General features: G+C 39.4%; 1 protein-coding gene across 1 annotated transcript; it reads right to left on the bottom strand.

The window, feature by feature from the left end:
* Window positions 1–6,147: 6,147 nt before the first annotated feature.
* atp6ap1lb (ATPase H+ transporting accessory protein 1 like b) lies at window positions 6,148–23,283 on the bottom strand. Its single transcript, XM_042492186.1, has 7 exons — window positions 23,092–23,283; window positions 12,998–13,035; window positions 12,340–12,422; window positions 9,984–10,222; window positions 9,009–9,059; window positions 8,596–8,839; window positions 6,148–8,243 (listed from the first exon to the last, which is right to left on the bottom strand). Exons 1-7 carry the CDS (start codon window positions 23,223–23,225, stop codon window positions 8,007–8,009), a joined length of 1,026 nt encoding a protein of 341 aa, XP_042348120.1. The 5' UTR covers window positions 23,226–23,283; the 3' UTR covers window positions 6,148–8,006.
* Window positions 23,284–27,995: the final 4,712 nt, after the last annotated feature.

The raw sequence follows: 27,995 nt of genomic DNA, 5'->3' as shown, positions 1-27,995 counted from the left end.
AGAGAGGGGTAACGGAGAGCTGAAGAACGTCCACAGCAAAAACAAAGCAGGGGAAAAAATCCAATGCACAAACTGTGTGGGGAGTCTGACTTTTGCATTAGGGAGCAAACTTGTCAATTTTCTTTTCCATCTTCAAACAAACAGTGTGAAATGACTCAAGCAGCTGTCTGATTGCCCGAAAGAAAAAGACTTGATGGGAGAGGTGGCTTCATTATGTAGAGGAATAACAGGCAGCCGGCGAAGACGTCTGTGATATTTGCATTATTTTGTGGAGCAGATTAAAAATGGCGTTAAAGTGCTCGACATTCACAACATGTGCACAATTGATTTGCCCAAAGCATGCCATTCCATTTTACATTCCCCAGCCACTTCAATTAAAGAAAAAACACCTTGCTGTTACAAGTCTTCTCCTTACCCCCATTATTCTCTGTCTCGCCTTTATTTCCCCCCCTCCCTGCCATCATCAGCTTATTTCAGATATGCAATCTCCTTTTTATCTTTTTCTTGTGTCTCGTTGGCCGTGCCTCAGTGCACCTTATTAAAATGTATATTTTCAAATCATTCTTCAAAGGGGAACTGTTTGCATAGAGAACCAGAGCCATGCCCCATGTTACAGGAAATTACAGTGAGACTGAGCAGATAGCCCAACTCCTTCTTTGCTGTCTGCTTTCGCTGTATTGGTTTTTTGGCAGCACTGTGCAAATCAAGGGACAAAACACTGTATATTTCCAGTCATTATATTGGCTTATCTTTGTCTTCAGATTCTGAAATGCAGCACTTGGCACAACTGTCAAAACAAGCAGTTTTCAGCAAATATTTATCTCTACAGGACTCAATCTGTACCTGAAAACCAAAACAAAATGCACATGTTCATAACACAACCCAGCACATCGCTAAACAAAATGACTGAGCTACTATGGAGCAGCATACAGTGAAACTCCTCTGATCCACCCTTGGACTGTTTATTTGTTTAAGCCCCATAGCCTACGCTGTCTTGTTGATAACCAACTCATTTGCAATGATAACATGCCCAAGAGGCTAAAATGAGGCCATTCACTGCGGCTGTGCTGATAGAGGATGAGGAACTCGGAGGCTGTGATTGGCTTGACTGTGATGTTCAATTAATAGTCAACTCACTGAGTCCTAACGCACATCAAAGCGCCCCATTGGGCCAAATCATTGATTGACAGTGCAGAATAATCCCTGGCATGGAATGGCTGAGCAATATTATCTCTAATTATTTACCAGCATGGACACACCAAACAAAGGATGTAAAAAAAAAAAAGAGAAATGAGGGAATTGAAAAGGTTGAGGAACGAAAGAGGAAGCGGGAGAGCGTAGTTTTCTGCCAATATCATTTTGGATGCTGCTATCCAGGCCCTAACTAGCTGTGTAAAAAGGATGTGAGCATGACACCTAAAAAAGGTCCAACTTTACCCACGTACCATCCTTAGTATACTTCCCATCTCTTGTGCTCCCAGAATGCAAAGCAGCTTAGACAGTGGGACCCTGTCACAGTTTGGCTGCAACAAAGGAGTTGTGCGGAGTACCCTGCGGGCCCTGTGCTTTCTGGCTGGCAGCTTTACATATAAAACAGGCAGGCCTATCTGTCTCTGCACAGGCTGCGGCCACAAAGTCCGAATCCCCAGCTTGGAGTACTCTGAGGATCCTCGCTCTGGAGTTCTGCACTGGGAGAGATTAACAACAAACACTAAACATGACTCTTCTGTTCATGTCTCAGAGAAGGAGGGAAACTGTGGATCACTGAGGGAAGTTTGGTCAATAAAAGTCTCCAGCTGCACTGTCAACACCAAAAATCTGTGCCCCTGCCGTTCAAAGCCGCTGATAAATCGCATTTATCCCTTCTTGAATTTTTTTGTACCATTATTTGTTCAATTTAACATCAAGCTTTGGTGCTGTCATGTTGCAAGCTCCTCATGTTCAATTTGACATGAGTCTAAGTCACAAGTTACAAGTTACTGGAGCTGATCATCTCTAAAGCAAATAAAAAACATTTGAATTTCATTTACTTTGGATTTCATAACTGGTCATGAGAGGTGCAAATCTTTATGTATCCTAATTCATTTTTTGAAGTAAAAAAAATATCCGGAGATGGCAAACAGAAACTGTGACACAAGCAAACACTGACATCTAGAGCACGTTATACGAAGTTACACTTTCTGAGTACAGATGAGAGGCACACTCCAATATAGGCTAACCATCTGAGGTACGGTCAGAGTAAAATAGGCAGACGTTTTTACTTATGACTGGTTGAGAAACGAACTAGTTTGCTCCTTAGTTATGACTGAGAATTTAGCCTAAATCTATACATCAAAAAAAACTGACTGATACTTTATGGGTAAACAAAGCTTTTACAATAAGCTTCACCATAATCTTTTAAAAATACACAAAAGATCCCTCTATTACAGCTAATGCAGTTAAAAACTCCTAAAGACCTATAAAGTACTCATTAGGCAACTGACAAAACACTTCATGAAATGTGTCATAATGTGTCAGAAAATATCAGTCTGAGGTTGAAAATTCAAATAAATTATGACACACAAAATACACTACAAAAACACCAGGCCTCTATAAGCAATGCACATTTTACTAGTGTCTTGTAATACTGCATGCTTTTAATAACTGCACCAGAAATTACTAAATGCAAAGCTATCCTGACCTCTAGTGGATGTATTAAAAAATACATACTCAGTGTCTGTATAGAGTTACACCAGAGTCACAACCATCCTAGATCTGCAAAACTGTGTTTAGTGAGAGTGAGCAACAGGACATGACAGTTTGCTTCATCACATCTGCATAATCTTATCAGCCAAAAAATATCTCTGTATATCATAAATGAGGTTAGCCCAGATAATGTTTTCTTTTGACAAAGTTAATAGTACATTCTGGCAACAAAACAAAAAAAGATCAGTTTAATAGTGTATTACAACAGGTATCTTTTTTACTTTCAAAGCTTGTTTGTCTAATTCTTAAGTTTTTAGATTCATTTTAGAAGTCAAAAGTTCACAAAGATATTTGATGTAGCTAAAGCTTGGTGAGTTGTACTTGTCTTCGGCATAATCTCATTGTTTGCCCCATTAGTCCTAAGGACAATTTGGTGCCTGGCTGTGTATCTGTGAAATATCTGAGTTCACAGCATCTCAACAACTTCTGTAGAGACAACATCATATGCAGTTCGCTACATCGAATGTCAAGATCTCTTAAGAATAAATCATGATATTTTGGTGAGCCCCTGAGCATCTTTTACACTACCAACATCAAGCCAAAACTGTACAAAAGAAAAAACAAGAGACATTTCCATACTATGGACTCGGACAAGCTTTCCTCAGGCCCTACATTCAGAGTGGACACAAACTACACAACACTAATTACAAGATCTCCAATACTGCAATACATACAAAGCTGAAAACACCATATTGAATATTACAGGAAGCACTGTGGATGTTAGCCAATGCTGTGGAAATGTTCCCTGTTAGCTGGGCTGCTGGGGTGATAACCTGAGAGCTAACACTGGGTTGGTTATGCAGTCTGTTTGGGAAATATTTTATCGTTAAGAGAATCACGGAAATAATTTTAAAGCCACGGCCATTATTAAATGTTTGACTCATAATCAAAATATTTTCACAATACACTTTAGTTTTTAAGGAAGGGGGTACTGAGTGAAAATACAATGCATTCATGTTAATAGGACAAAAACTAGACTAAAATGGGACATTTTTCTAAAGTAAAACCAGAATGTTTTTAAGGCTACCAGGTGCCAGAAAATTATGACTTATATTATTGCGTGCCACCCTGAAGACAATTCTGGCATAGCCTATTTAAAATGATTAAATATAATGCTGTGAGTCCATATCCACCACAATACTCTATGCATTTAGACCATATCATGGAAACAGGCTACAAAATAATAGGGAAAAGCATGACAAAAGAATGAATCTAATGCCTTTTAAGACATTTTAAGGATCTGCGGGAACCCTGTAAAAAATGTATCACTAAAATTTCCTTACATACTATATTATAGTGTATTAGTATGAAAGTATTATATTGTGATGTGATTACAGGCTGTATATCTGTTTATCTGTATTTACATGTAAATTGTTAGCAATCCTGGCAGACATTCCTGCCTTTAAAAGGGCTGTACAAGGCTGAATTTTCAAGCTGGTATCAAATGAAACTAGAGGTCCTATTCCAGTGATAACAACCATGAATTGATAGTTATCATGGAAACAGGCTAAAAAATAATAGGGAAAAAGCATGACAAAAGAAGCTGAACAAACTTTTTCAATGAATAGCCACAGGTTTCTGTCAGTAACTTAATGACTGAACTGTTAATTTGTTTGATCATTTAAAAAACAGGCTTTCATGATTGTCCTACTTTACCTGAACATGTCATCAGAGTGAGGTCGGGGTTCTCAACGTGTTTGAAGGTCTAAAAACTATTTTGCTTAACATATTTTCTTAATAGAAATACAGCAGAGAACCATAACAAGTTACAAAAGTAACACGTGGTCTGCAGAGTTGTGGGTGGTTTTCTTTGTACCAAAAACTGTCCTACATTTCCAGGCTTCACCCTCGTTAACGCTTCGTGGCTGAAGGTACAAACTGGGCTAACTTTAGCAAGAAAGTACTTCCTGTCCTCACAGTGAAGCCGTTTCTCATAATATTGCACACTATTATTTGGCGATTCATACCAACACCTGAGAGGACACTACATGTACACAGGACAACTCTGGAGTTACCTTGACGCATACTCTTCGGTCTTTTTCGCCGCTTCTGGACACTTCCGGTCCTGCTTTATCCAATCCTGGTAAGACACTAAACAAGCTGACAGTCAAGAAATGTTGAAATAGCACAGCCTGCTCTAATAAGCATCTGCAGAGTTATTATGACTGCCGAGTGTATTTATGTACATTGTTATCTCCGTTACCGAAAAAGTAGCCTAATCACATTACTAAAACGTGACATTATTCCTCACAGGTATCACGGTTGAGTGTTTTTTGCTATGATTACTTGTAGCCTCTAGATGTCGCTGTAGGATTTAGGCACGCCTTCATTAAATGACAATAGATATGGAAAACAAAGGCGTTCAATATCCTCTCTTTTAAATGGTCTTATTTTTTTATTTAATTCAGTCAACTGTCTATAGTGATGAAATACATCCAAACTTGCTGCTGAATATAATACTTGAAGAACAATTATTAGGTGGCTTGTTTTTTAGTGTCATATTGGCTACCTGCAGAGTTGAAATAATTAGTAGGTAGACACTGACAAATTTTAAACTGGAGCATATCCTGTATAATTTTGTATTTAAGTAAGGGACTTTACATTTTCAACAGCCCCTTAACACCTATGGAACAAACTTCCCTCAGAAAAAAAAATTATAAAAAAATAGTGATATTTCATCAAAATCACTATGCCAAAATAAATAGTTTGCATTTACTACTCAGATTTTGTTTTCAGCTTTTAACTTTCAAACATCAATGAGTACGTTTTTAAAATCTAACAACTATGTCATGTTGGAGGAGGGGACATACATCTCCCACCCCAGTCACTCAGAGAGGCTAAAGGAATATTTGTGGCTTTGGGGAGGGTTAAAATAAAAAAAGAAAAAAAGTCACATGCCAGACAACCCCCCTCTGATAAATAAAGAACAGGCCCAGAGGTAAATAGTTTAGTCTTAACTCCTTGAAAATCCAATTTGCAAATAAAAACATGTAAGTTAAAGTTAAGGTCTTGAATACAGATCTCTATAAGAAGATCTTACAACCAGCAGAAGAGATGACATTGTGGCTCTGGTCTGAGACCGCAAATTATCGTGTGGCTATAATTGCCTATGAAGTATGCATGAAAGTGTGTGATTGGACAGGTGCCGGCAGGTAAACTGTCCTGACATTTTAGGTCAGAGAGAAGTGAGAGGAGAGAGCAGATGGCACTCAGGAGGGGAGACAGAGCTGGCAGAAAACTTGGACACAGAGTTGGAAAGCTGTGGGTTAATTAACAATTAACAACATGATCATAATATGATTTGATGGTTATTACCAAAAGAAAAACCTCAGCAAAATATTAGATTAGTGTGCTCCAACACAACTACATGACATATATAAACACAGCACACCTTTTCCTCTGAATATCATTTATTGTTCAATCTACATCAGTTGGTCCTTGGACAAACCGCCTCCGCTCATTTCATAGTTTGTAGGATACATTTATGACCAAAGAACACATTTCACACTGCTACAGATTGACAGAACTGCCATATCGAATGTTAAGATATCTATTTACTGTCATGCTGAGTGTTTTTATCAGTAGTAATGACTTACTGATGCTGTTACTGCTGCTAGTGTGGCTTCTGGCATAATAATGGCATCTATAAGTCCCAGTGAGTGGACGGCATTCCATAGTATCGTCCTTCTATGGTAGGAATTTGTACTGTAATTTACAGTTAGATGAAACTGGACCTTACATTGTCTGGCCCAGCTTAAAACAAATAGACAGACAGTGTATTATGTTAATACTTTTGTAGAAAAAATCATATGCATTGATACTTTCACCAATCCTCATAGCACAATGTCTTACTTGTACATATTTTTTATTAGTTGTGCAATATTTGAAGATAGTAAACAGCTATGATCGTATAGAGATCTTAATGTATCTACAGCTTTGTATATCCTTTTGGTTATGAGGATTAGCATAGTCATCCTGTACCTAATAGTAGTTCATGATTACATTGTATATAAAAAAAAGCCTCCGCAGAGTGACGCTTCTGTACATGTATGTGTTTTTGCTTTGTACATAGCTGTAACGATTAGCTTTCGTTTTCACATTGTCTCACTCCAACTCCCACCATATTTCATGGCAACTCCTTTGTAGCTTTACTTTGGCAGTCAAACCCAGTGATGTGGATGGAGGGCCGACGGCCTCCCTTGTCCAAACACTTGACCCTTAGAGAGTCAAGTCATCGCAAGACCCGCTTTCCTGCCATGCCCTCAGATGGGCAGTCTTGTGCAGCATAGTTCCTTGTATAGTCTTTGATAGTTTGTTGTTAGCGCTTTCGCAGCTAACCAATGTTGTGCTAGTTTGTAGAACCCCCCTTTTGTCTGGCTGGTCTGTAAAAGGCCTTTTCACAGTTAAGTCCCAAGCAGCAGTCTTGTTCAGGGGAGGGGTGAGAGGCTCCAGAGGCTCTGAAGGGCCGGTAGTGCTGGTCCATTCACTCCAGCCAGATGCTAGACCAGTGGTTCCCGATATTTCTCTTTGCTTACGCTCAAAAGCTTTTCAAGCTCCTTCTTCTTTGTGCCATGTTTGATTATTTTAAGCTGCGACTCATGCAAGACCCTCTGTAATCCTTATTATTAGGAAACACTGTGCTAGCCCAGATAGACCAGCCTTTTATGGCATGCAGCTAATACGGCTATTTCAGCTATAAAACTGGCTGTTTGAAGTATATATTTCTTGCAGCGGTATTAGACAAAGTACACTGTAATGAAAGCTGAAAAGACAATGTGTATAATGGAAGCTTGTAATATGACACTTGTGAGCCATGTATACGTATAATCAGGAGCATCTAATGTTAGCTGTATTAGCTACAGTTGCTAGGCTTTTGTGATATTAATGGCTGACTGGGGTAATGGCCTGTAAATGCTGTCGCCCTTCAGGGCCCCCGGGACTGTCCTTGACCTCTGACATCAGGACCATGAACCATCACTCAGGGAGAAGCTTGATCATCCAAAGGCCTTAGTCAAAATCTGGATGCCAAGATGCAGGTCAATGAGAGAAGAAGAAAAAGTATCCAACCACGGTCGGCATTTACTTAAAGTAGTTAAGACGTACAAGGTTTTCATATGAACAGGCAAAGTTGTCATTTGTTGAAGAAATATTCTGTGGGGGATACTTTTTCACTCTTGTATTCACTTGCGCTCCCATTTGGCCTTGCTTTCTCAGCTTTCTTTCTATCTCCCCCTGTTGCTCTCCAGCTCGTCTTTTCTCCTTCACAGGCTGTTCTTATCTGGCAACTCAGCTTCTGGACTACGGGGGAAGTAGACGGTGGCTTTGTGCTCCTCATAGCGGTCGATGTGCTTGAGGTGTACCACCATGTGTAGGGCATAGGCTAAAACGAGGAGCAGGATCAAAGATGTCACCAAGCCCATCAGGATAGCCGGTGTCAGGAAAGTCGCACAGTCACTGGCTGATGCAAACTTGTCAGACTGCACGTTGAAGGCCTGGATCTGGAAGAGCGTAGAGAGAAGGCAGAAAGATGAGATTAGGATAAACTAAAGAGGACAACTGGCTCTTACTGGGCTTACCAGGCACAGACACTGGGCAGATGGACAGGTTGAGACAGCCTAGCAGATGGCTAAACAGACAGTGTATAGACAGATTGACAGACTGCCAAACAGACGGTAAACAGACTGACTGACTGACAGCCAGGCAGGCAGAACACAAAGGGAAATAGCTGGCGAACATACAGACACATGCACACACATAGGAAAAAGGGCAAAACTATGATATAACAGTGAATGTGCAGACATTACTAGAAGAGTTACACAACAAATGCTGCGCCCTTGTGTGACAGTGTACCTGGAAATCAGTGAAAGTGATGTGCCAGTTAGCGGATGTGTCAGTGTGGGAGCTGGGCACTAGCAGGGTGTCATATTTGTGCAGGCTGCTGACGTGCTGGCAATGGTAGGATGAAGTGGCCGGAGCGTAGACCTCGCTGGCGTTGAACGTGGCCTCCTGGGTCCAGTTGTAGTGGATGTGAACACTGTCTAGTGTGAACCAGTTTTGACCAGCTGCCTCATAAAATGTGTTGGACATCTGAAGCCTGGTGGAAGAGACAATTCAGTTAGGTACACACAGAGTCCACCCGTATAAACTTGCTTACATGTTGTATAATCTAATACAATAATAGCTCAATGTGATACGTGAAACGTTTTAGATATTTTTAAGATGTTGGTCAATAAAAATATTTGAATGAAGCATGTGCATTTTACCTGATTACTAGACCTCGCAAGTCCTCCACATCACCAAACCTTAGTGAAAGACTGCAGTGAAACAAAACCACAAATATTAAAACATCTTATGTCACGCAGTTACTCTGAGGAATTCTTAAGTGACCATTACTGTCTTCTCAATGCAGCACATACATTTTAGATATTTGATCATTTTATTTCTATTTCCTGTTGCTAACAAAGTGACCTTTTGTTACATTTGACTAGCACACCATATGTGTCCATCCAATTCAACTAAGTGCTTTTACCCATGTACTGCACTTAAGTACAGATATGAAGTAACTGTACTTAACTTACGTATTTCCATTTTCAGCTACTTTATTCTTATACTCTGCTACATCTCAGAGGCAAATATTGTACTGTTTATTTGTTTACTCTAAAGTGAAAGTGAAAACCCATAAATGCATGAATAATATGTAGTTGTAGTAGTAGTTAGATTTTATGTGTCATGCCATTTCTGGCCCCTCCCACATGGGATTACAAGACACCATCACAATACAAAGCATGTGTCATCTATCGGTTTTACAGTTTACGGTTTTATCAGCACAAAATAAAAAGTACGTATGCAAAATAAAGTTACAAAATAATATATGACAAATATTCTTGCAAAAAAATAAATTTTACAGTGAAAAATAAATTTTGCAAATTTTACGAAGCTACAGTTTATCCAGTAATATAACATATATATATATTGATTTTGAAATGTGACATTTAGCATATTGAGTACTTTTACTTTTGGTACTTTAAGTATATTTTGATGCTAACATTATGTACTTTTGCTTGTAACAGAGTATTTTTATTCTGAGGTATTTTTGCTTTTACTCATGTAAAGTATCGTAGTATTTGTTTGTGTCCATCCTGTCTTGTAATATACGTGAAGCAGTTCACTATAAAAACAAAACACATTGCTCAAATACACGTCAAGCTATAATTTTAACCCTGTCAGGGTTGACTTACGTTGCTTTCTCCTTGGTGCAGATGGAGCCTTTAGTGTCCACAGGTGAGTTGGTGTTGAAGACCCTCTCAGTCAAGTCAATGAAGGTGTGGTTCCTGTAGCGGATTGCCAGGCGCTTTGCCTTGAACAGAATGCAAGTCTTCCCATTGTAAGACACGCTCAGTGGGCCATAAGGCCCCATCAGAGACTGGAGCAGCTTCCTCTTACTGTGAGACATCCCCGGCTGATGCCAATTAAAAGGCTGTGAACATATGAAGACAGGAAATAAGTATCGAAGAAATAAAGAAACTGTAGTAAACTGACAACCTAAGAATGGTTTTTGTATTATTTGACTGTTCTCTAGAGAGCGATAAGATTTGAAGAGACACACATGTACGCTGTGCCCCCTCCAGGGGTTGGATGTTACCCACAAAAGGTGTGGGGCCTAAAGGTTTTGCTGCTGCGTGTCCTTGAATAACTATATCCAGCATCACAAAGACCAAAACAGTATGTTTGTGAACTCTTATCTTTTAGTTAAATCATCAATTTCTAACTTTATCACCAGGAAGTTTACTTCAAATGGACAAAATCTGTAAAGACCAGCCATAAACTGACACATTCAGCTTAAAGATGTAGACGGAAGATCCAGCCATAGAGATACAGTTAAGTCCATAGTCTCAAGTTATGCCATCTCTTAGCTCTTTAAAATCTGAGCAAACTAACTTAATTTCTTTGAAAAACACAGGCAGATTTTATTAGTTACAAGTTAAGAAAATTACCTGAAATCTAAGAAACAAATAAAGTAAGAAAGGGTTAAGTATCAAAAACTAAGTATCAAAACTAAAAACAAAAATATATAAATCAAATAGTTGATGATAATAATAATCAAAAGTATGCATATAGTTCTCTGGACATTCTTCCCTGTTTTTTAAAATTATTATTAACTTTAAATCATTTCTCCCTCTCTTTCTCTCTCTCTCTTTTTAAACTAATTTTGTAATTTTCTTGTCCCTTTTCCCCAATTTCTCGCCAAATTGCTCAGTACCTTTTTATCACCTTTTCAAGAGAAATCAAACCAGTTTACACAGGTTTCAAAGATTTAAATACATGTGAAAGGCCCATACACGTGCAATATATGCAGCCATTTTAGTAAAATAGTTCTTCTTTGACGTGTCAGTGCAATCTGTGTATATTGCCACCAAGCAGTACTTGATTGAGGTACAACTGTACCTCCATTACCTTTATTGAGGTACTGTTTCAAAAATGGGCAATTTAAACAGACAGTTGTAAACAAAAATACATATTTCCGCTTTTTATCAATCTAGATTGTTTTGATTTGTGTTGTTGATTGTTGAAGATATCAGCCAGAGATGCCTTCTCTCAAATATAATGGAACTGTCACCGTGTCACAATGCAGAGGGGGGCATGCTTTTACTTATGGACGTTTCAGCTTGTGTGCATGATGGTGTGAGATGTAAACATAAATGTTATCCGCCTAGCTGGCTCTGTATTGGCTCTCCACAAGCCAAGTGTCATCTTAGCTTCAGTCACTTAGAGAAAAGGCAATCAACTATTGGCTGATATCTCCAAACTCAGCAACTACCACCAAAAAAAAAAAAAAAAAACGGACTAATAAATAGCACTTCAAGTTAAGAGGGAAAATACATATTTTTGATTTTGGGGTGAGCTGTCCCTTTAAGATTGTCATTCTATTCACAACATCTGAATCTTATGAGGATTGAGCAGTGTTGTCTTCTCCATAAGGAAATCTGCATACAGTATATAGTGTGGTAGACATATCTGCAGTGTGCAGATAGAAACTGCCCCCTCTGGCTTCTTAATCTCTTTGCTCAAAGGCCAGATCTCATTGGAGGGCATTTGGGCTAATCCAGCACTGTTTTATAAGACATGTAAAGTGGCAGTCACAGTGGCTTTGAAAGGATTATTTTTTGTTTGTTTGTTTAATGTAAAATATTTGAATAACAATTGGAAATGTGAAGTAAGGTATGGCAACTGAGATGACAACTTCTAAAACATTTAAAAGCTACAGAAGTGAATTCAGTAGTTTAGAGGATGTAACTGTAAGAACTCCATTATTGGTGTTTATATATTATTAATGTGCCTGGATGCATTGGCTGATACAGCACATGGTTTCACTGTATTTTCAGTCTGCATGGTCGTATGTGTGTGGGTGGCGAGGATATTTTACCTCTGGTGAATATACAATATTCTGGGATCCAAGGTCAAGCAGCGTGGCTGTGTCAGTGTGCTCTGTTTTGTCTGAGTGCATCCCAGTGTATGTGTCTGCGTGTACGTTTTTATGCACAAAGATAGAGGGCTGATGGTGGAGATAGTGAGGGGAGCAGAGTGTGTGTGTACCTGCAGTATTCTCCTGAGTGGGTTTTCATCTTCAGGCGTCAAAATAACCTCTTCACTTTCTAAGCCGTACCCACCATCTTGACCTGAAAACACGTACACACATTACCGCACCATGAAAGATTATATCAGTACACACATTAAACTGATTGCAATGCTGCAATGCAGATTGCAACATAATCATAAAAGTTCAGTCGATTTCACACACACTACAGACACGCACACACACAAATAAGCACAGAGAGATCCAGCGCACACCTCGGTGTTCAGGCTCCTATCTATTTCCAGTTGCTTTGCGTCATCACAGTGACTCATCAGCAGTTTATTTCACAGTTACGGTAATATTGTTTGGTGCTTACAAATAGTGTTTATCTTGTTCAAGCAACATATCATTTGCAATCAGATAATTGAAAAGAATTTTTCCATCATTTTTTTTCAGCGTTTTTTTTGTCAAAGAGCCTAAATATAACACATCTGAATTGCTGCTGAGGTGTATGGATAACACACAAGCCACACTTCAAAATCAGTTTGTGTCACAATGTAGCAAAGATGTCTCCAGGATTAGGAATGAAATGTGTTGGTCAGGACTATCTATCCAACACATCAGCGTCAAAAGCTTTGATTGAATCAGGCCTCGTGTCACACCAGATTTGTTACTTACTTGATGTGACTCTTGTTGCTTGTTTGGGGTTCTCTTTGCTGTGGAAAAGACAGAAGACACAATTAGGTCCTGGGCTCACAACATGCAGGCAAACTGAGAAGGTTTCTGTTTTGGGGTGATAATTCTCCATAATGTAGTATTTGTTTATCTATTATTTTACATTTGAACAGGAAAGTTCATTGTGTACTGATGCAGCTGCAGTAAACATAGGGACATAAAAAACAGCTTTGCAAAAACTCTATGAATATTATATGTTGCAAAAATGAATTTCAGAAACATATGTAACATAGGTAATAGATTGTGATTATTTATACTTTCTGTCACATTTTATATGACATATTAGGGTACTTTTCTGCTACTAAACTAGTGTATACTTTGTTAGATATAGCATAAAAAGCTTCATTCTTTTAAGTTAAATGTTTTTTGGACGGCATGCCATTTACGAAATTTATTTTGCCTTACAAAAACACAGTAAGTTTATTGCTGAATTAAATATATATGAAAGTGGCCATAATGAAAAAATAAATACACAAATTTGAATGTGATTTTAGACATACTGTAACATATGTCCATAAAGTCCAGTAGTAGTTATAATATATGTATAATAATATATATTCAAAGGACTTAACAAATTGCCATTATTATAACTACCACTTCTGGCATTACGGTATAGGCTTCTGCAGTTCTGTGTGCGATTTGTCCAAGTGGAGTTGCCATAACCAAGCAGAACACAGCTCTCCAACATATTCAATTAACATTCATTAGTAAAACCTAGCCAGAGGTGTGTTTAACACCCTGTTGTGTTCAAAGGGCTTTATTGGCCTGGGAAACACAAAAATGTACCAGCGTGAAATATAAACAAAAACATTAAGTACGATAAATAAATATCCAACGGACTTTTCTTTTCATTTACTCATCGCTGCTGATTGGGTAACGCCTCTGACACACCCATCAAACATGACAAAACATTCCTCAGAGCCCTTTGCACACTGTGTAAAGGAAACATATCATTCAGCCTGGAAACCATAGCAAAACAATTTACACCATTTTGAGATTGAACATGCCCCTGGTACAGAGTCGCAGGGGAAGCTGGAATCTATCCCAACTGACATCGAATAAGAGGCGGAGTACACTCTGGACAGGTCACCAGACCACACAGAAACCCTACGTGCATGTCTTTGGACTGTAGGAAAAAGCTGGAGAAAACCTACTCTGACTCATGAGAATATTCAAACTCCTCACAGGAGGACTCCAGCTGGCCAGCAGATTCAAACTCAGAACCAACCACTGTTCCTCCGAGCTGGCCCAATCAATCAAAGAACATTAATGTCATTATGTTATATTTCTCTAATAGCTCATATGAAGTCTGAGTAAAGCTTCAATCATTCATTTTGTGCTGCAGATGTCAGATATGTAGACAGCTTCCATGTAATGCATATTTGTAGCTTTAAGTAATGTAATATAATATTGCTGAGTTTTAATACTTAATCACAATTATTCCCATTTTCAATTCCATTATTTTGCATTTCAAAACTGTTTCAAGCAGTTCTTACAAGATTGTCTTGACTGGGAATCAAATGTTGCATGCAAAAAGCTGCATACTTTTTGCCCAAAACTGCATTGGATTAGAATAAAGTGGGCATGTCTGTAAAGGGGAGACTCATGGGGTCCCATAGGGCCCATTTTCATTCAAATATTCTGAGGTGAGAGAGTGCTCATTTTCCTTGCCAAAAATTTCGCCTAATTTTGAAACTCTATTTGAACCCTTTGAACCCTTTGAACCATGAATTGAAACTATCAATTCATGGTTGTTATCACTAGAATAGGATCTCTAGTTTCATTTGATACCAGCTTGAAAATTCAGCCTTGTACAGCCCTTTTAAAGGCAGGAATGTCTGCCAGGATTACTAACAATTTACATGTAAATACAGATAAACAGATATACAGACTGTAGTCACATCACAATATAATACTTTAATACTAATACACTAAAATATAGTATGTAAGGAAATTTTACAGGGTTCCCGCGGATCCTTAAAATGTCTTAAAAGGCATTTGATTCATCTATCTAAAAATAAGGCCTTAATTGGTATTTAAATGTGTTATATCAATTTTTCAGAAGTCTTAAAATTGCTAAGACATGGAAAGTATGAATTATGAATAATTTGTTTGGACATTGCATCATAAAATCTCAGAATAATTTAATTGTTTTCCAGGCGTTCCCTCTAGATTTTTTTTCAGCATTTCAGGTAGATCATCTAACTTTTTAAATTAAAAAAAAAAACATGTTCCATATTTAAGTAAATATTTGGGCAAAATTGTCCCTAATTGTATGTAATTGTCACTTCATTTCGTTTCTTTTTCTGTCTTTCAATTTCAAATGGCATTTAAAAAGTCCTAAATCTAAATTTCCTTAACCTGTAGGTACCCTGTTTTTGGAATACTTTATTTTTTGGGGGGGTGACAGTTTCCCTTGCAGATGCCCCACCCCCCTCCCACGTGGAGGTGCAGATTACTCAGTCTAAACTCACAATACTTTGCCCACAGAATTTTATTACCAGTGCACCAAGTAAATAGGTTTGATTGGTGTCTATGTTGCAGGAAATCAGTCTTTGTGCTGGGTGGGACTGACCTACATAGTTCACAAGGGACAAAGGACGAGCCATTTCCTCTTCCTTCACGTGTTGCCCAAGCTGTCCTCCTCTCAGTCTACTAAACCCTGTATAGCCTCGGACTTCTCCAAGTTAATCCTGATCCTTTTAACTGTCTTATCAAAGACGTAATACGCAAGCAATGGGCTTACTGAGCGGCGCTGACACGGCCAGTTTTGCTTGTTTTGATGGTCCACCCGGCACTCTGACTGTGCGGTTCGTCCTAGCCTGTCCTTAGTGATCCTCTGTGCTGGCCTGCTAATCTCCACTTTATAGCCAGTTATAATGGACTTGTAAAAGGTAAACCCTGTGGGAGTGGGCATGACAACTAGCCTGTGTCTTTAGTGTCACGTCACTACTTCAGTCTGTTTGTTTATCAGCTTTGGTTGCAGGTAATTCAGATGGTTTCATGAATTGCAGCACAACAAAAGCGATGTCTGTAAAGACCTTCATCTGTGATTGATATTATCTTTGTTATCTTTAGTTTTATAGTAACGCTGTGATCTTGTAGGGAAGGCCTTTTTAGTAAACACACAAGGTAGTCTGAGGATGACCCGAATATTTATTAAGCACACGAAAGCCAGGCGAGAGCTGTGACCACTGTCGTCAAGGACAGTTCACACCTTGTTTCTCTGAACAAGACACTGGTGGAGCTGCCCCAAATGCTGGACTTAAGTGATCTATGCAAAAACCTACATTTTGTTATAAAAACTGAGGTAGAAAATGATGATTCAACTGCTTCAAATGTACCCAAAAGTGTCTGAGTCTGAATTGTGAACAGGGTGTTACATCTAATCACAATTTGTGACATGATTATACTTTATTGTTGGTAGAAGCAAGAAAATTGTATTGCCATTAGACTGGAGTTTTTTTTTATCCTTGTCATAATATGAAGGGAATATGGGGCTGTGCATCTTATGACTTTTTTCCCCAGTAGCCTTTCATGCTCAAGATCTCCAACTGTTGGACTGGATTTTGGCCAGATTCAAGGGAATGATGGATCTTTTCACGTCACTATGACATTTTCACTGATTGGCTCAAGGGCTGTTTTGATGGCTCATTCATCCATGGATGTCATGCACAATATCTCAGATGCAGCTGTCTATTTTTTTTTCTTACTGAAGAGATCATGCATTTGTCTATTCTGTCATTTTTTTAACTTTACTTTTTTGGTGTAGGACACAGAAGCGCAATTAAAGATCAAATCGAGGTGAGAAAAACTTGGGCAGCAGCTAACAGATGAAAAGGTATTAGTGTGTCTGATAGCCCTGAAAGTCACAGATTTAGGGTAGGTTGCCAGACATATCAGTTCCAGCAGCCTGGAGCAGTTATCAACCCGTCTGGTGCAGTTTCCACCTGGGCAATATTGTGTTGTAGTGCCAGATGGATTAGGATTAGTGGTAAGCACAGGCCAGGTCCACTGGAGCCCAAACGTGGAGAGACACAGGCCTTGAACAAGATGAAGAGATTAAGGCGTGATGTCAGAGCCGACGGCATTCTGGGCAGTTCAAGTGCTAATTAATAGGTCTACATCTGAACTGACTTCCGAAATCGTGACTCATTGTACACCTGTCCAGTAAATCTGAACTTTAACCACAACCATTATACTGTAATTGAGCTAAATGGAGCACTTTAAAGGAATACTTCACCCAGGAAACGGTCATTTGTATATCAATTACTCCTGGCTCCTGGTGTTTTGTTAAATTTGTGATGAAAATTAACTTATTTCTTTATTTATTTTTCATTCCTACATGGTGAACAAAGAATCCAAAAACAGAAATAAAGTCTCAGTGTATTGAAGTCATTGGGGACCATGTTTATTAAAAGCAGAACAACTCGTGCCGTATAATCCAAGTCTCTAAGCACGGACTGAGTAATTGATGTATACAAATATTCACTTTGTGGGTGAGGTATACCATTAAGGTTATATAGTTAAAGTTGTGTAACTGATATCCCCTCACCAAATGTACTTTCCTTTATTATTAGATTAATTTCTTGGACCTACAGTTGTTGAATTACCATATTGGATATTTATCACTATAACAATATGATAGTACTGATAATCCCTTTGCTGTACCATTAGAATTTTATTCACTCATATTTCTTTTTTTTTTCTTCATTGACTGTTAATATTAAAAAAGGGTTGCTAATTTGTTTTCAATGAATGTACTGAACCCTTTGTAACCTGGAGTGACATCACTTTTCTAGTGCTCATTTGAGACCCCTTTCACAAGTATTTAAACCTTTTTACCCTAAACAACTAAATGCAAATTCTTTCAAAAAAAGGCAATAAGCAACTTCGTAAGAAATGTTCAACAAATAAAACTAAAACTATGTTTAAAAAGCTAAGGGAAAAATGTTTCCGTTAAAAAAAAGAAGAGCTACAGAAAAACTATATTTACAGCTAGTTATCAAACTTACAAGTTTAAAATTCTGTTATAGAATTGTAACCATTTTTAGCACTTTTTCTGGATCATTTCCTTTTTTAAAAAAGGAAGGTTTATGAGGTTTATGTTTTCATTCTGTATTTTTTTTCCTAATTTTGTTGCTCATTGCCGTTGTCATTGTATGAGCTTTGTACAAAGGAGGAACAAATTCTGCAGGAAGACAAGCTCCTGATATGCAACATGTAGATGCTGGCTACTTTTTCAGTGTACCACACTGATTTTGACTTTGTTTCAGGTCACCTATCACACAGCTGTAGTAATCAGGTGGGTTTCTGCAATAAAACAAACTAAAGCTTCAGTCCAGTTGAACAGATAACAACTACTGAATGATAATGTCTGCAGAATGTGAGGTAGGATGTTGTCATTTCCTGAATAGGAGCTCTATAACCTATATTCTGCATCGTGATTGGCTAAATTAGAGACTGCCTGGGATATGTGTGTGTGTGTGTGTGTGTGTGTGTGTGTGTGTGTGTGTGTGTGTGTGCGCGTGTGTGTGTGTGTGAGCGCATGCCGACACTTCCTTGTAAATAATTCTTGCTTGTATGTCTGCATCTACTATTTCATGAGTAACAATATGACAGCTCACGCATATGGTAAATCCAAATATTTACATTTGCCCAGGTGAATGCTGGGTAAGCATGTTTGTGTATGAAAGAGCTGCCAAAAGCACTATGCCTTTGGCAGCTGTGACTGAAACTTCAGTAGCATGGTAGGCAGCTGGACGCTGCTCATTTATCACCTGATATTCGAAACCTTACAAATCTCACATCATAAAGGTTAAAAATTCTCCCAGACACCTATATTTCACATCTAATTCACACATTTACGAATCCATGTTAACACTGCGCAGCTTCAATCGGGGATTAACAACTGTTTGTGTCACTGTAAACAAGCTGCATATGCCCCCCGCCTCCTCACTCTAGCCCATCCCAAACTCAAGTGAATAAGCACTCCTTCCTCTGCACCTAGGCCTCAGCTGGCTGAAAGGAGCCAGAGGAGTCTGTGCAAGCGTGAGTGCTAACTAAAGCCCAGCCGTTTGTTCCTGTGCCAGTTTCGCGAGGTCAGCAACCCAGGACTGCTGCGGCCCCGTCATTGGCTCAGCCTGTCACACGGTGCCTGGGTGCTGAACAGGCCCTTTATATAATCAAAGCCATGCCAGAGCCACTCCTTGGCTCACCTCGCTCCCTCTGCATATATCCCTAAATATGTGCGCGCGCAAATATGCAGCTGCACATAACATTATGTACAAATTACCAGTGCAAGATTGAATACACTTAGTCTGCTATTATTACAGTTATTTTTGGATAAGTAAGTGTCTAGCTTTTAAATATTAACAACAAGAATTATTTATGCTTCTGATGGTATCTCGATCGATATTCAGTGGACATCCTTATTCAAGTCCGTAGATGGATGGCTGATTATCATCTCTCGCCTGTGCCTCTGCTGTGTGCTGCTGAGCACAGAGAAGGTGTGGTGCCTGCTCCCCAAACTTGTAAACAAATCCTCCTCGCCTCTGCTACCACAGAGTGCTGAGCCACTGCGCTCTCTGTAAACCAGGATCAGCCTATCCGAGCCTCTACATCCTACTACAGAAACACAGCATCGGGGAGTTATAGCTAGTTGTTAGTTTTTTGTCAAATACAGTCATTAAGAATTCTCTGTTTGGTTCATTTAGTTTGTTGTAAACTGCAGTTTTCATGAAAAATATTCCAGGATCACAAAAGGTAATATTTAGTTATAAAACGAGGGCCTTCAGCGCTTAGATTTTGGTTTCACAGAACCATTGTCATTGTATATGTCAATAGTGTATCAGACTACTGTGACGTGTTCCTGTACTCATATTTCCTTATATTATGCCTACATCAAATTTCAAACCCAGCTATGATAGTATTTCACAGTGTACAGGGTGAACTACTTTTGTAAAGTAATGTTAGTCTCAGAGACCATTGTTTTTGGGGTTTATGTCAAATATATATTAATTTCATTCATTAAAAAAGCACTCAGTGCCTAAGGCAAACTGTTGTGTCCCTGAGACAGCAGGAAAACACATCTTAATCCCACACTGTGCAGGTGCTAGCCTATAAATAGATTTATTAGTGCAGATTAAGCTTTAGGAGTTTACTAAAACTCCGCTCAGAGCCCTGTTGCCATTTCAGTGTTGCTTTGATTGCAGCTTCAGATTTGACCTCGGGTCAAGCACTAGAGTGGTCTAAATCTTCCTATGCCTCTGAGATCAAATGTCTAAGCTCTGCTATGGACAGTTCAGTATCATAACTGCATTTGAACTGGGAATTGCAAACATATTTCTGCTCAGGACTATTCACCTTTGACTTGGTCTTTTTTCAGTAAATAATATTCAAAAAAACATAAAACTTAGCTTCATAACCCTTTAATCTTTCCTTGAAAGAGGATCACTGATCAATCTTCCACTGAAAATCCAATACTTGACCTTTAATCTGTGTCTATATTTGGTTTGGTTTGTCAGTGTTTAATAGTTTTAAGATTTAAACTCATGTTGACTATACACAGCAACGGATTAACCTTTAAAAACAGCAAACAAAATACTCCATAAGACAAACTCAACAGTGTTACTATTTTACGCAGCAGACAAACAGGAGGAAATACGTATGCAAGAGTGCGTAACATGGCTTTTTCCTATTTTTATTTTATGTATTTATCCTTATTTAGCGAGGGAGGTCCCACTGAGACAGAGGATCCCTTCTTCCAGGGAGTCCTGATAGTTATCTGTAGTTGACACTCCCACAAGTGTTTTTATTTCCAGAATTTCATGATTATTCTGTAGCTTGAGAAAGAGTTAATATGGAACGATGCACTTCTTGCACTGGTCTAATGGTGCTGACCCTATTCAGTCTTGGTAAACGCTTCCGTGGCCACTTTTCATCAGACAGCGTGAATGACATAATGTTATTTGAGTGTGTCGTAGAAAGCTTTAGTAATTGGGTCATATCTAATTAACGTGCGTAATTGTTTGAAAAAATTTACTGGGCCAGGTTAACTAAACACTTTTATTAATTGTAATTAAAGCGTGATTCATACATATAAAACATATTATGTCACCTGCGTTCATGCCACTCATTGACCTTTGTGACCATCTTTGAATGACATCCAGTTTATGTTCCTCTGCTCTCCTCAGAGCAATAAAAAAGCTTATGACAACATCTTTTCACTGGCAACTAAATTTAAACTTCAACTGCAAAATCTCATCTTGCAGCAGTTTTCCTCTCATTCTCTATCTTTGCTGTGCTGTTGATAGACTGTGCGGATAAGTGAGGAGGTCATTTTAAAAATCACAACTTAATCTGTACCCATATTTGGATCATTTTCAGCAGAAATGTTTAATGCTTGGATTATTTGTCTATTTATTTACTTATTTTATTTTAAGCATTTACAGAGATTATTGCAGTTATATAAAAATGTGTTGTAAAATTTATGTGACTTCCCTGTTCCTAAAACGTACTTCTAACATACTTTCCTAGAAAGTGTTTGGATGATGATGAATGTAGGCAGATATAACCACTCTGTCTCTGGCTGGTATTTAAAATCACTTTGTAAAGCTCTCGGCTATCAGTCATAGTCCTTTTCTTTATTTGCTAAAGTACCGCACATGTCAGTGACCACAGAAAATCAGGCCTACTGAACATTTTCTCTTCATTATCTTCCTGCAGCCACATGTCTATCAGCAGCAGAGGCTTCTAATTCGCTCTACCTTTCCTTATGCATTTCCAACCAATGTTATGCACCCTACAAGGCCTCTGAAATGAAAGGCTGCTCTTATATAACAGCATCTTGGAGTGTGTCAGAGCTGAGAATGGAGCTGTGACCAGGGACTGCAACTGTTACGTCGCAGAGTTACGTACAAAGTTTGATCCGGGGAATAGGCCAGAAACCCCAGGAGAAATCAACGTAGCTGTTCTCTGTTGGAGAGACTGCGGTGAGAAGTTAAGATAGGGATCTGTCAAGGTTTCACAAACACGCCAAATTGAGCTGCATTCACAGCAATCCCACGAGCCTTTGTATATTGAATTCTAAATCCATGTTATCTTTGCCCTACACTTACAAACATGTGTACAGATAAGATTGTTCGTGCAATAAGTGAAAGCGTGACAGTAATAATCTTTCATTCTCTGTAAGTGCATTACTATCCTGGAAGCGCAGCAACAAGGCAGGTAATGCACAATGATGAAAGAGCACTGTGTCAGAAACTGCAGCATATTATGGCTTTGGAGTATTTGCGCTATAGAGGACTGTGTGAGCTGTGATGCGTGGCATAGTTTCAAGAACCTTACATGGTTTTGGCACAGTATTACAGCTCTGATGTCTCTATAAGCAGGCAGGACATGGTGCTAGCAAAGGCCCTGGCTGCTGCCGACTCAGTCCAGTCCCTGTGACACTAATGTGAGTGCCCCCAGGTTTGAGCTCTGAATATTTTATCCAGATTTGACCTGCAGGACTGCATGTGCATTATGCAGACATGGCCGGCTAGAATTCCCTTCTCCACTCTCCCCCTCTCTCTCTCAATGACTGCATCAGTAAACAGACCCCAGCAGACCATCCTTGATGCATCCTCTCCTCCCTGTCCCATCCTTGTTTACCTTCCCTCCGTGCTGCTCCCCCTCTTTCTCTCCTTTCCTCTCTCCTGCAGCTCCACTGCCCCAGCCTTATTTAGCTCCCTTCTGCCAGACCAACACTACTGTACAGAGACAACAGCCCCATCCGTGATCGATGAGCAGCGTCTGATGCAGTCCCCAAGACTGAGACAAACAAAGCCTCTCAGCCCTCTGTGACACACCAGCACTGCCTGCATTCACCATTTGTGATACACCCCCAAGATGAGATTGGGGAGACGGTAAGGGAGGCGAGAGGGAAGAAAGAAAGACCCTAAGAGAGCACATCAGCATCCCAGCATCCCCGCATGCATCTCCCCCTCCCCCCTACACCCCTCCTATGTTCACAGCCATAGAGAGGATGGATTTACCTTCTGTCCAGGATTTCAGGCACTTCGTCATAGATGAGTCCCGGCTGCAACTCTTCCTCAGTAAAGGAGAGCCCAGGCCGGCTGAGAGCGGACAGCAAGGCGAGGGAGCAGAGGAGGAATGCGTGTGCAGCCATTGAGACAATGAAAGGAGACTGCCGCTGGTTGAGCTCCGCTTCATAATCTGCTCTCCTAGCAGTGCCTGACTCCCAGCGCCTCTGACTGGCAGCCGCGGCGGCCAATCTGCGGCAAGCAGAACCGATCAGCTTGCGTCACACACAGTCCCCTCGCTGCACCCTCCCTCCTCCTCTCCTCTCTCCTGCTCTCCTCTGCCTCCCACCTTACTCCCTTCTCTGTCATCCTCCCTCTGCCTCTCACACTCTGCTCACCCTCCCACATCCACTCCTGTGCTCTCTATCTTCTCTTCTGTTTCATGCACACATAGCCGCAGGCAAGCCCTATGTATAGACAGCAGCTCATTCGTTTTCATAGCACATCTCATCATACCTATGCTACCTAAATGAAACACTCATGTAGACACACACACACACACACACACATCCATGTTGACGCACGCGCCTGCACAGAGTCTGTCACAGGCTCGCAGACACACACAATGTCAAGGTCAGATTGTGCAGGAGGATGTTGACATGACTTTAGGTGGCCACACACACACGCACACACACACACACAGATACACACAAAAAACAGAGCCATGACTGCATGACCTAGATCTCCAGCGCGCTGCCACAAAAGCAGAATTAATTCACTTGATCTATGTGTTGTTGTGAGCACTGAGAGGGCCCGCGGCTGAGGAAATTGTCCACTGAGGCTGCAAATATGGATGACAGGAGCAGCTGAGCAGCCGTGAGATGAGACGGGAATGAGGGTCCAACCCTGACGACCCTGACGGCTGATCCAGTTTCCTGCTCATTATTTAGCCCCTGATGCGTGTGATGCCTCAGGATCTTGATACATCCTCTCATATCTTTTATTCCCATATCCGATGATATGATGATTTTCAGAGCAGAACATTAAGAGTGGTTATATAACCAAATGTTGTGACCTACTATCATGGTAGATTTTCACATTGATGCGTGGCAATGATTCACACTAAAGGAGTGACCATAGAGCAGTTTATATTTGCTCTTGTACAAATAGGCTAGTTAACTATATAGTCAACACACTGGATGACGATTTTACATATTTTTTTATGGCCATAATCTGTTGTCAAACGATTGTTGAAGTAATATCATAACTGTAAAGCTGTACTTGGTAACTTTTGTTTATAAAAAAAACTATCCTAAAAAACTGTGTCAAAATGTCAAATCAGGCAGTGCTGATCAAATATGGATCAAGATTTTTGTCACTGTATTGCCTATGTTTCCTCAAATATTTTCAGAAACATAGTTTAGTTTACTGTTAAGCCAAAAAATGAAAATCTAGCCGGCCGGTGGTGCCGAGTGCTCGACTGTATCCAAAATCGTAGCTGAAGAAAACTCTCATTTCACAGCTAAACAGTACACTAAAATATATATCTGAATACACTTGAGGAGGGGAATGGGTAGTGCAGTTGACAAGCAGTGACTGACAGCAGCGTTAGAGACTCCTCAGCTCTGAAAGGTTGCTTTTGGTGCGCCACAGTCAGTTCGAGCAAATGTTACAGGAGGCAATAGGAACAAGAGGAAGAATCTGTCTCATGTAACTCTTTCAGAATATAGTGACAGTTTCAGCAAATATGACAGTTATTTTCGTAAAATGTGTTAACTGTAGCTTTAAATATTAAAACCCCCAAAACACCTTAGAATTAGTATTTTGGGTTACGCTATAATTCAGCATGACATATTTCTTCTCCTGGGAGATAGATGTAGCCTAGACTTTTAGTAAAGTTTTGTGGACGGTAACAAACTAGGCATCTCAAGAAGTCTTTGCAATATAATTAACTGCATGTGGGACAGGTGCAAGGGGGAAAAATACAACATGAATCATCAGATTGAAAGAAATGAGTGGGGATTGACTAATTTGAAACAATGTTGCACAGGAAAAATTCAATTTTTTAAAAATTTTGACTGAACTTTCTCACTATTTAGACATCTATTCTTTGGTAACTAATGTGCTGCCCTTTAAGACATGAGCATCCATGTGTAATGATTTGTATGGCTATATTCTGTTTATCATTGTGTGTGTTTGTGTGTGTATGAGTGTATGAGAGGTCAGCTGTGTCTCCTAGGCCACGCAGTAACAGGAGGTGACTAAAGGCTGCCTCAGCCCTCTGCGTATGCCTGCCACCGTCACTTCAGCAGGCCAGTGTGTCAGTCTACTGGAGGGAAAGTGCAAACTAGACTGTCACTGCTGTCATCACAGAGTGACTGCATCACAGAACGTCCCGCAGAAAGACATCCAGGTGTGACGACTTTAAAGGAAGACATTACGCCATGATGTCTCATAACATTAGGTCCAACATTACATACTGAATACACATCTATATATAATGTGTGGTTAGTTTAGACACTTTACTCACTGTTAGCATGCTTTTTTAAAACCTTTAGGCAAACATTATGGGGGGGCACCCTGAATATTTAGGCCAGTGATTCCCAAGTGATGGATCCTTATAAGTCCATTCTGAATGGACCACAAGTGACTTGCAAACATGTCAAATTTGTGTGTGGGGGGGGGCACACTTTATTTTGAAGTACAGTGAATTTCTGGCACAGAGCTTTTATTTTGAAGCTCCGCTTCTGTATGTTTTTGCAATATGTTTTATTTACTTATGTTCTAAGCCAACATGTTGTTTACATTTTGTGAAATAGAATTGAACATGTAGTAAATTATCTAATGTGCGGACTATGAACTAATGACTAAGGAGAAATCTTGCCCTTGAACTACTGGTTAACACCATAGCTTGATGCAAAAAAAAAAATCCACAAATTGGTGCATAAAAATTCATCAGAATGCAGGAAATTCAGTGTTGATCCCTGAACAGTTTCTGGCATAGCAATAGTGGAATAATAAATTAAAGCAAAGTATGAAAGGAAATGAACTTACATGACATATGTGGTGGCTGCTGTACAAAGAAACACACAAAGTGAGGAAGGCAACAGAGCCTCTGATTAGCTAAACTGATTGCACCTGAGGGAGGTGGTCCTTTGCAGGCAGGAGTGTTTGTTTTACCCACCCTGCCTCATGGGTCAGGTGATGCTTCTGGAGATCTTTCTGTGGCAACTGCATGTGATTCAGGTCTAAGTGTGATTTCCAGCACCAATAATATGGTATAATGATTAGTAAGACAGCAGTGTTAATATTTAAGTGAGAATACTTTTAAAACATTAATTAATATGATCTTCTTCTGCTCACAAATAAAACGTTATGGTGATAGTACACTTTACAGCCTTACTTTATGTGGTATGACCAGTGGCTTATGTTAGCTAACTTGAGACGTGGCTGTGTAACTGACATTTCTGAATGTGCTATCTATATGACTTTTCTCCACTTGAGCTATCCTGTTACACTCAGAGGTGGGATCTAGTCATTGTTTTGCAGGTCACCAGTAGCCTAAAAGTCTAGTTTTGAGTCCTAAACAAATTAAATACACTTCACCAAATGTGGCTAAGGTAATTTTAACAACAGATATAATACATAATAAATTAAATCTACAAAATGCTTTGTAAAATTTGTTGATGCATCTCTGTCTGTAATCTGCGGCAGAAAATGAAATTTTTCCAGTTGTAGCTCAGTAATGTAATGCTAGTTCTTTTTAGTTTATGCTGCAACTTGATTGGATGCTGTCAGATTGGTTCAAACAAAGTAGATCTCAGGAATTAAGTACTGACTTGCTTTGATGAATAGGGTTAATGTTAGTTGATCCAGTGATAAATTGATTCATGGCACACTTTTTAAATAGGCTAACACAGTGGTTCCCTAATGGTGTAGCCTAGGGGTCCAGATTTCTCATTAGTCATTAGTTAGGTCCACACATTAGATAAATTATCACATATTATAGTTTATTAAAGGAAATAGAATGCAAAGAAATAAGACATATAGCAAAAATAAACAGAAATAACTCTTGTAAATAGAGGTTCTGTGCTGGAAGTTCATTGTTTCTTTAAAATTAAGAGTGTGTTTTTAAAACTTGACTCTTTCACGAGTCAATTGCTGTCCAGCTAGAATGAAGCCCTGACCGACTTTTGGATTGTAACCCACCAGTTGGCAACCACTGGGCTAACAAACCTTTAATGTTTGGGGGAAGGTATCAAGTATGTTAAGGTCAAAAGGCTTAAGCCTAAGTATAATCTTGTGGTAAAGTCTAAGTGGAGCAACAAATTATTTGATCTGTTTATTTATTTATTATGTTTAGTAAATTTTACAGTAAATTCAAAATTTTTGACTTGGGTCTGATCCGTGTCTACACCTATTTGCCATTATTCCATTACCTAAGGCCACTGTTGTTGCTGTTCAACTAAAGTTACGTAGTCTATCTTTGAATGTTTACTATTCAAAGACACTGTCATGCTGGGGTGGTAAAAATCAGGAAGACTTCATAGTATTATCAACCACAATACTAACTACCAGTGTCAACAGTGTCTACTACTATTGTGGAGCTTGTTTTATTGATACTATCAGGGGTGTTATTTACACTCTATAATCCTATTTAAGGCTGCAGTTTGTGTTGGCATTGTATTGGTTGTAAGGTGCTCTTTTTGTCCCCCCAGTTTTGTGTTTCGCCCAGTGACTCATACTTTTAGATTATGAAACAGATCAAACATAGAGAGCTGGGGGTTACTATCTATTTATAGGTATGATCTCATATGCAACTTTTTAATCCTGCTCTTTATGCCCACATAGAGCACTGAAGCCTGCAATACACAGGGTGATGTAACAGGTTAGTGCAGTTGTAGATTGCTCTACAG

This window comes from Plectropomus leopardus, chromosome 8 (assembly GCF_008729295.1).
Source record: "Plectropomus leopardus isolate mb chromosome 8, YSFRI_Pleo_2.0, whole genome shotgun sequence".
Taxonomy (NCBI): Eukaryota; Metazoa; Chordata; class Actinopteri; order Perciformes; family Serranidae; genus Plectropomus; species Plectropomus leopardus.
The sequence above is the reverse complement of the archived record's forward strand: the minus strand, read 5'-3'. Positions and strand labels throughout refer to the sequence as shown.

Excerpts from the sequence above, each read along its gene's own strand:
- atp6ap1lb (XM_042492186.1), bottom strand. The coding sequence starts at position 23,225 with ATGGCTGCACACGCATTCCTCCTCTGCTCCCTCGCCTTGCTGTCCGCT. Across the intron at positions 12,423-12,997 it reads AGCAACAAGAGTCACATCAA|GTCAAGATGGTGGGTACGGC; the intron begins GTAAGTAACAAA and ends ACGTGTTTTCAG. Across the intron at positions 10,223-12,339 it reads CACTCAGGAGAATACTGCAG|CCTTTTAATTGGCATCAGCC; the intron begins GTACACACACAC and ends ATATGTTCACAG.